The following is a 9,659-nucleotide window of genomic DNA, read 5'->3' as shown; positions in this document are numbered from 1 at the left end:
GAGGGAGAGCCCAATACTGCTGAGAGTGTCAGGGCAGAGCGCTGAGAGGCTCCACCATGTCCCAAAACCCCGACCCGCTCTCCTGCTCACATTCCGCACAGTGAAGCCCCCAGGGCTCAGCTGCAGCTTCAGGCCTCAAAGGCCCTGAGCACATCAAACTCCTGGCCCTGATCCAGCCCACACATGCCAAGAGCTGTGCACTGTTGGATGAGCCTTTGATGGACTCTCAACCCTCTTCTCTTTTCTTCCCCGGCTACATGACCTCCTACAAACTGACCCAGACACTTTCCACCTCAGTAGGTCAGGGTTAGTCAGCCACAATCTCCTGCTCTGGAGAATTACTTAACAAGAGATATACATCTTGGTACCAGGGGAAGCCCGGCCAGACTCCTGTGCTACTTATTCATAAGGATAGTGAGAGGCCCCTGGGCAGCTTATTTATAAAGATTGTGAGAGGCCCTGACCGATTTTCTGTCTCTAGCTCTGGGACTATAGCCACCCTGAGCATCAACAGGGCCCAGGCTGATGATGAGGCTATTCCTATCAGTCATGGGACAGCAGAGGTAATTACCCCATAGTGTCACAGGAGGCAGGGAAGTAAGAAACCTCTTACATCTGTGTTACACTTACATCTGTGTTACACTCTCCAGCAGCCCTGGCTGGTTGCAGACACAATAGTGAACAGTCTGTCCCAGAGCCCACGTTGAGGTCCAGCTGGTTGCTCCAACCATCCTTGAAGGCAGGTTCTGCACAGGGAAAGTTGTGGATTGATTAAGGAATTATAGGATGAGTTGGGAGTATCAGGGTACTTTCTGGGTTAGGTGTTTCTTGGGTTAATGGGACCTCTGTGGAAGAATAGACAGGCAGACTTCCATGAAGTCACACAAAGCAAAAGGGACAAGAAATTGAACTGCATTAAAAATGGTCTATCTCTAGCTCAAACGTTTATTTTGTTCTTCTTTGCTTTTTGTTTGTTTGTTTGTTTGTTTGTTTTTCAGAACTCAATCTCTATGCCACTAAAGTAGATGGTTTCAGATGGCGATAAAAGACTAGGTTAATAATTAGTGAACTAATCTAATTTCCAACCTTAGACCCACTGTGATGTTAGACTGACACTGAGCACCCGCAGAGGCTGTTCCTGAGTCCTTGAATCAGCACTTCGGCAGAGAAACTTGTGTGATGCCCAGCATTTCAGAGATCAACGAGTTGCCTCATCAACCCGTTGTTGTACACACCAAATGAACATGATCATATTTTGATGTTTCCCTGGGAATTGCATTTATAAAGCTCAGTCTTAAAACACAGGATCCATTGAGAAAATGTTCATTCTTTCTCCTCTTGACTCTGCCCCTTGGCTCAGCCCTGTGATCTGAATGTCTTCTGACCTAGGACTTCCCAGCACCTCCCGACCACAAGGAGGCAGCAGAGACTCATGGTGTAAAGTACTGGGGTGAGTCAGGATCACAGGGGGTCTAATTTGCAGTAAGTGGGAATGGTGTTTAGTAACCAACATCATGCCTAAAGAAAAAGATGCTTATTTTTATGTCATATCATCCTTCACACTGGTGAGAAAATTCTTCCTTTCACTCTGATCTGAATCGTGTAGAAATTGCATATTACTCTGAAAAGAGTTTCATATTCTTCAGGGCCCAAATAGTACACTTCTGTGAAATGTGGTCAGTGCCCACAGTTCTCTAACTCCTCTGTGGGAAGACTCTGCTCCTCTGACTTTATGGTACAGAGATTACTTAGCAACGGGGCCACGCGGGGGGGGAATATCCTGCTTTGTAAAAAGTGATGCTCAGTCTCAGAACACATGGGGCCTGGAATTTAAGTAGAATTAGTCTCAGGCGAGGATCCTAGCGTCTAAAATATTATGGTTTAGGAAAAAAATATTCCTCATCTAGCTGCTGTAACATTGTACTCCTGTTATTTGTTAACACCAAATATTCTCTCTCCTTTAACTGAATCGAGTAATGGCAGATGGTTTTTATTATTCAATGCATTTGCTCAGAAGTGAAAGGAATCAATTATAGAAAATGTTTTAATCTGAAATTCTTATCATTTAAGACAAATTTCATTGCTCTATATCAGTTATTTCTTCTGAAAATATAATCTATCTTGCATTCATCTGGGGAACATAGAGTAACAAAATAGTAGACTAACACCCAAGAATAGCCGAGATAAGTACCAGGAGGTTTGCTCCATGGCTTGGAGGCCAGCCACACATGCTAGGGAAAAAGGCAGCTCAGATAGAGAAGGGAGCACCAAATAAAGGGTGTTGGGAGGATCCTCCCAGGATGGGAGAAGCATGCTGAGAGTAGACTATAGACTGAACATGATTGCCAGTCAACGCCTCTTTTGCAAACCACAGCACCCAAAAAGAGAGAGAGAACAAAAGGGAATGCCCTGCCACAGAGGCAGGGTGGGACGGGGAGGATGGGGAGTGGGAAGGATACTGTGATCCATGGTGGTGGAGGGTGGGCACTGTTGGAGGGATGGGTACTTGATCATTGTATGATTGAGATCCAAGCACAAAAATTTGTAATTCTACAACTGTACCTCATGGTGTTTCACTAATAAAAATTTTTAAGAAAGAAAATATAATCTATCAGTGTTCCAAATCACACACCTGAGTACACAGTATACATGGAGACTACTCAGAATCTCACTGTGCCATGGAGGAGCCTCTAAACAGCAGGTGGGGACTGCTAGACCAGCCCAACCCCTTCCAGTGTTGTGTCCCTTGGGTATGGGCCCTTTTCTGAAGCCACAGAATCCAAGCAGCAGCCCTGAGCCTGGCTGATTTGCATAGCCAGCAACTCTCTCCTGAGGGGATAAGAGGGGACCAGGCGAAGTTCAGCCTCAGGTGCCAGGATCCCAGCCCTTGACCATGGTCTGGACCTTGCTTCTCCTGGGCCTCCTGGCTCACTGCACAGGTGATGTGTCCAGGCTCACACCAACCCCAGGGCCATGCTCTGGGGTTATCCTGGTCCTGAGTCTGAGCTCAGCAGGGCACTGATGTAGGATGCCCATCACCCTGATGGAGGGTGAGGGTGGAGGTATTGGGGTCCCACAGGATTACTATGAGTTACGAAGATGGGGGTTTCGGCAGAATGGACTTTCCTTATTACCCGTCCTCTCCTTTTCTCTTGCAGGTTCTGTATCTTCCTCTGAACTGAATCAGCCACCTTCATTATCTGTGAATCCGGGAGGAGAGGCCAAGATGACCTGTACGGGAAACAATGTTGAAAGCTACTATGTTCACTGGTACCAGCAGAAGCCAGGCCAGGCCCCTGTGATGGTCATCTACGAGAATAGCGAACGACCCTCAGGGATCCCTGACCGCTTCTCTGGCTCCAACTCTGGGGGCACGGCCACCCTGTCCATTACGGGTGTGCGCACTGAGGATGAGGCCGACTATTACTGTCAGTTGTGGGATAGTAGTACTGGTGCTCACAGTGACACAGACAAATGGGGAAGTGAGACATAAACCTCGCCCCATCTCATTCACACTCTCCTCAGACCAGGAGCCCTGTAGAGCCAGCAATGAGCTGCTCTGGCCCAGACCCAGTTTGTAGATTCAAGGGTTCCAGCCCTGCATTCAGGTTCCACACATTAGTCATCAGGGATGAGTGTGGGACAGACACAACACAGGTAGAATAACTACAAAACTCTATTCTAATTGTGCATGAGGCTAGCAGAATAATTGAACATGAAAAGCAGAACTTCTACTAATAGCTGGAGTGCCCTAACTGAAATAGCCCTGGTAGACTGGTAATATCTCAGATGCCGGGGGAAAAAATGGGTCAACTTGAGCACAGTGGTTAGGGAAAATTCTAGACATGACTGGAGCCTGGCTTGGTTTCCCAGCATTACATGCATTGCCTGAGTTGCCCTGGAGGCCCCTAAGCAGCTGCCCATGTGACGAGGAGGCCTCCAACACCTCCAAAGTGGCCCGGGAAACCTTGGAACTGCCAGTCAGAGCAACAGTATTCCTCAGGCCCTGCACTGAGCCAGCAGTTCAGTTGGCCTAGAATTGTGGAGTTGCCCTTGACCCCCAGGACCTCTTGGAATCTTCTAAAATATTAGTAAATATATTCAGTAATGAACTTTTTAAATGAAACACTGCAAGATTATTCACACACACACACGCACGCACACACACACACACACAAAGACCCAAACATCCAAACATGTTTATTTACAGGACATTTCCTTCACCTAAATTAAGGACACAGAATGAGAAAAGTAAGGAGTGGGATAAGCGGTTAGTTTTTGAAAAAAATACTGAACAAACTATGACCAAACTATTTCATGCTTCATGAAAACTAGCAGCACATATATAAGATCTTTAACAAGTCTTTTCTTTTTGGGGGGATTTTTTGTGTGGACCACTCTGCCTGGCAGTGCTCAGCGCTGACCCCTGCTCTTTCTTCCTGGATCTTTCTGGGCAAGCTCAAGGGATCAGATATAATTCTGCGAATGAAACTCAAGTCGGCTGTGTGTAAAGCAAGCACACTACCCTCTATACTATCACTTGTGCCCAAACTAAACCCTTTTTCTTCTTTTTATTTTGGCCACACGTGGCTCTGATCAGGGCATACTCCTCTCTCTGCACTCAGGTATGACTTTTGGCAGCTCAGGAAACCATATGGGGGGCCAGGGATAGAATCCAAGTTGTCTGCATATAAGGCAAGTCCAAAGACCAGCTGAACTATCTTTCTAGCCCAATCTCTGGCTCAAATTTTGAAGTACAAGACAAATATGGTAGAGGAGGAGGAAGAGACACCAAAGTTGTCAAAATAAAATTTCTTGAAATGGGATATTCATGAGGAGAAAAGATAGGATAGTGGCAGGGTACTTCTTTTGCATGTGACCAGCATGCAATAAGGTCCCTTGAACACTGCCAGAAGTGACCCCTGAGTTCAGAGGCAGGAGAATGCACTAAGAACTGCCACTTGAGGATCCTGTCCCTCCCAACCCCCGCCCTCTAAAAACAAAAGAAAATAAAGAAAAAAAAGAACACTCATAAAAGTTGCAGAAAGAATTGTTCTGTATAGTGAAACATACAATAATAGCAGATACTTTGAAAAGTATAGGAAACAAGGAACAGGTAAGGAAAATCTTTAAAATAATTTTTTTAAAAAACCAAAACCTTAAATTCTCTATGTAAATCAAATATCTTTCAAAAATTTTTAAAGGTTTTGGGGCTACACGTAGTGATGCTCGGGGTTACCCCAGCTCTGTGTTCAGCAATCTGTCCTAGTGGTGCTTGGGGATCCATATGTTACATCGGAGATCGAACTTGGGTCAGCCCATGCAAGGCACAAGCTCTACCCACTCTCCTATATTTCTAACCCCTATCTACCCAAATTCCTTAGTAAAACAAAACAATCAGACATGTGACAAGGACAATACAGGCCATCACACAAGAGAAAATAAAAGTCACCTATCAGACAAAAGACAAACAAGGACAGTTAAAAAATTGAATCCATTTAAAGAAATGAGGGACATAAAATAAAACAATTACATGTATAAATATCAGAACAGAAGATAAAATATAGAATAGAGGCTTTGGGGGCCAGAGTGATAATATAGTAGGTATGTTCGACTCTGGGCTTGCACTCAGCCCACCTGGCTTCCAAACATGACACCCCAGAGAGTCCCCCAACTTGCACCAGGAGTGATCCCTGAGAACACCGCCAGGAGTAAGTCCCAAGCGCTGCCCACATGCCCCAAAACAAAAATAAACAGATAGAAAAATAGGGGCTTGTACATCATTGTTAAACAAAAGAGTAAATACATATAAACAACTTAAAAGCACAAAGCTCACCTCCTTGGATATTCGTGGGATGATCTCCACTGTAACATATTCAACCTTTAAGAAATTAAAAAAAAAAAGGATGGGAACATTGAAAAAATCGTAATGCAAAAATATTTTCTTTAGCATATTGAAATGAAATTAGAAGTCAACAACAGAAAGAACTTTAAAAACATTTTAAAATGGACTCTCAGTGAGATACATGTTGCAAAGCTCAACTAGACCATAAAGGCCCCAGAACACTGGGCTTGGGGCTGCTGTGAGCCTGGACACAGCACCTGTGCAGTGAGCCAGGAGGCCCAGAAGGAGAGGGGTCCAGGCCACGGTCAGGGGATGGGATCTTGGCACCTGAGGCTGAACTCCTCCTGGTCCTCTCTTATCCCCTCAGGGAGAGAGCTGCTGGCTATGCAAATCAGTCAGGCTAAGGGGTACTGATGGGGTCTATGACTGCAGAAAAGGTTCCAAGCTCAAGGGACACGGGGAAGGGGAAGGCTGGTCCTGCAGTCCCTACCTGCTGCTTTTTGGCATATTCCTGACAATTTTTGTTTCTCAGTAGGTTGTAGAAATTTTGTCTACTTTATGTGGTGGTTTAGGGCATTAACACAGTATGTTTTCAGTATAAATAATTTGATATATGGTATGAAATATTGACTTAAATTATAAGAATTTCTCATTAAAATATTTTTATAGTTGGTTTTCTTCAATCTTGTGGAAATAAAACTTAAAAATAAAAAAATTAAAAAGAAACTAGGATGCATCTACACAGTGGAACATTACATGACTGTTAGGAAAAATGAAGTCATTAAATTTGATTCTACATGGCTAGACATGGATAGACTCTTACTGAGATAGTGAGGCAATGGGAAAGGGACAAACATACAATGATCACACTCATTTTGGCATATAAAAAGCCAAAAACAACATCATTCCATGTGAATAATACCCAAAGACATAGAAACAAGGGCCAGGAGGAATGGCTCATGGGAGGAAGCATGCCACAAAAAGGGAGGGGAGTGAAGGTAGGATAGAAAAGGGACCGTTTTGAAAATGATAGCTGGACATGATCACTCTGAACCAAAACTGAGTGCTAAAAAGAGATAAAGTGATATGCACAATTACTAAGAGTATTGAAAATCACAGTGGCTAAAAGAAAACTGTAAGTGAGAGAAAGAGGGAGAGAGAATGTGTCTGACATAGAGCAGGCTTTGAGGCAAAGAGGAGGTGGCGTGCAGGAGGAAAACTGGGCACATTGGTGGTGGGAAATGTGCACTGAGGAAAGATGGGTGTTGGAACATTGTATGACTGAAACTCAATCATGAAAGACATTGACTATATATCTCACTGCATTTTATAAAGGAATTTATTTCATTCTCAGAAGGGCTACAGTTGCATTTTCAGGACTATTCGTCTATTATTTAAGAATACCATCATGCCTATTATGTAAATGCAAATTAGAAAGCTTCAGTTCCAAATATGATAACTGTCCAAATTCAGTGGCCTGACCATCATAGAAATAATCCTTATCCTGAGGCCTGGGCAGGTGGTCAACTCATCAATCTACCAATTCAATTGAAATTGTATTATTCATATTTCAGTTTCCCTCAGAATTAACCCTATGAGGTCCAAGATCCACAGAGAAAATGCTCACTCTTCCCCCTCCCTGGATGCTCCCAATAGACAGTGACACAGCCCCTGAGCCCTGTTTTCTCAGTCTGTTCTGACTTCCTCCTAGGACTTCCCAACGGCTCCCACTGCACTGAATGACCACAAGGGGGCAGCAGAGATTCATGTGGGCCAAAGGAGCCTGTGTGGGTCTGGGTGACAGGGGGGTTTAACTCCAAAAGATCGGGAATGTCCAGGGTGTTGGTGTTTAGTAAACAACCTCAGACCTAATGAGAAGGTATTTAATTTCCTATCACCTGACACTGATGAACATATTCTTTTTCATTGACTTTCTCTTAACTTTCTTTCTTGCTCTCTTTCTTTTTCGTTCTTTCTTTCCCTCTTTCTTTCTTTCTTTCCTTCTTTCTTTCTTTCTTTCTTTCTTTCCTTCATTTTTTCTTTCTTTTCACTAACAGATGGCTCCTGATGTGTTGGGGGACTAGATGTGGTGACAAGGATCAAAACTGTGCAGGGTGCTTCCAGGCAAGAGCCCTTCCAATGTTTTATTCTCTCTGGCCACTGGATCTGAAATATTTTTATTCAGAGAAAAAAATCTGTTCTCTAATCTGTTTAATACTTTAATAGTCTTCTAGTAAAACCAAGGATCACAATCCTTTACTGAAACCAAGTAAATATAAGATGATTTTTATTATTCTATGAATATCCCCCGGAGTTCCCGGTAAGCTACCGAGAGTATCTCGCCCACACGGCAGAGCCTGGCAAGCTACACGTGATGTATTCGATATGCCAAACACAGTAACAACAAAGTCTCCAATGGAGATGTTACTGGGCCCCGCTCGAGCAAATCGATGAACAACGGGAGGACCGTGGCCGTGACCGTGACTGTGATGAATATCCCCCAAATTAAGGAAACACTTGTAAAAGCATTTTAATGAGAAATTCGTGTCACTTAAATCAATACTCCGTAACATACATTAAGATATTCATTCTGAAAACATAATCCATCAATTCAAAAAATAACACGTGATAGGCAAATTCCCATAACCTACAGAGAACCACAACTTTTCAGAGAGGAGCCATTAAGCAGTAGGTGGAACTATAGGGCCAGCCCCACCCTTCCTGGGTCCCTTGAGTCTGGGCCCTTTTCTGACCCACAGACCCCAAGCAGCAGCCCTGAACCTGGCTGATTTGCATAGCCAGCATCACTCTCCCTGAGGGGATAAGAGGGGACCAGGAGGAGTTCTACCTCAGGTGCCAGGATCCCAATCCTTGACCATGGTCTGGACCTTGCTTCTCCTGGGCCTCCTGGCTCACTGCACAGGTGATGTGTCCAGGCTCACACCAGCCCCAAGGCCATGCTCTGGGGTTATCCTGGTCCTGAGTCTGAGCTCAGCAGGGCACTGATATAGGATGCCCATCACCCTGATGGAGGGTGAGGGTGGAGGTATTGGGGTCCCACAGGATTACTATGAGTTACGAAGATGGGGGTTTCGGCAGAATGGACTTTCCTTATTACCCGTCCTCTCCTTTTCTCTTGCAGGTTCTGTATCTTCCTCTGAACTGAATCAGCCACCTTCATTATCTGTGAATCCGGGAGGAGAGGCCAAGATGACCTGTACGGGAAACAATGTTGGAAGCTACTATGTTCACTGGTACCAGCAGAAGCCAGGCCAGGCCCCTGTGATGGTCATCTACGAGAATAGCAGACGACCCTCAGGGATCCCTGACCGCTTCTCTGGCTCCAAGTCTGGGGGCACGGCCACCCTGTTCATTACGGGTGTGCGCACTGAGGATGAGGCCGACTATTACTGTCAGTTGAGTACTGGTGCTCACAGTGACACAGACAAATGGGGAAGTGAGACATAAACCTTGCCCCATCTCATTCACACTCTCCTGAGGCCAGGAGCCCTGTAGACCCAGCAATGAGCTGCTCTGGCCCAGACCCAGTTTGTAGATTCAAGGGTTCCAGCCCTGCAGTCAGGTTCCACACATTAGTCATCAGGGATGAGTGTGGGGCAGACACAACACAGGTAGAATAACTACAAAACTCTATTCTACTTGTGCATGAGGGTAGCAGAATGATTGAACATGGAAAGCTGAACTTCTACTAATAGCTGGAGTGCCCTAACTGAAATAGCCCTGGTAGACTCCAGGACCAGCCACCACCATGCTGAGACCACTCTCCGCACCCATGAAGGTACTGGCAGAGGGA

At 45.0% G+C, this 9,659-nt stretch overlaps 2 gene segments (V, D, J or C); both read left to right on the top strand.

The window, feature by feature from the left end:
- The first annotated feature begins 2,893 nt into the window (after positions 1–2,893).
- Positions 2,894–3,493, top strand: LOC130022840 (immunoglobulin lambda variable 3-21-like). The segment is given in 2 exon segments: positions 2,894–2,939; positions 3,159–3,493. Coding segments are annotated over 2 exon segments (381 nt in total).
- A 5,229-nt stretch (positions 3,494–8,722) lies between these two features.
- On the top strand, positions 8,723–9,313 carry LOC130022839 (immunoglobulin lambda variable 3-21-like). The segment is given in 2 exon segments: positions 8,723–8,768; positions 8,988–9,313. Coding segments are annotated over 2 exon segments (372 nt in total).
- The last annotated feature ends 346 nt before the right edge of the window (positions 9,314–9,659 follow it).

Source organism: Sorex fumeus, unplaced genomic scaffold, assembly GCF_029834395.1.
Source record: "Sorex fumeus unplaced genomic scaffold, SorFum_2.1 ptg000021l, whole genome shotgun sequence".
In the NCBI taxonomy this organism is placed as follows: Eukaryota; Metazoa; Chordata; class Mammalia; order Eulipotyphla; family Soricidae; genus Sorex; species Sorex fumeus.
The sequence above is the reverse complement of the archived record's forward strand: the minus strand, read 5'-3'. Positions and strand labels throughout refer to the sequence as shown.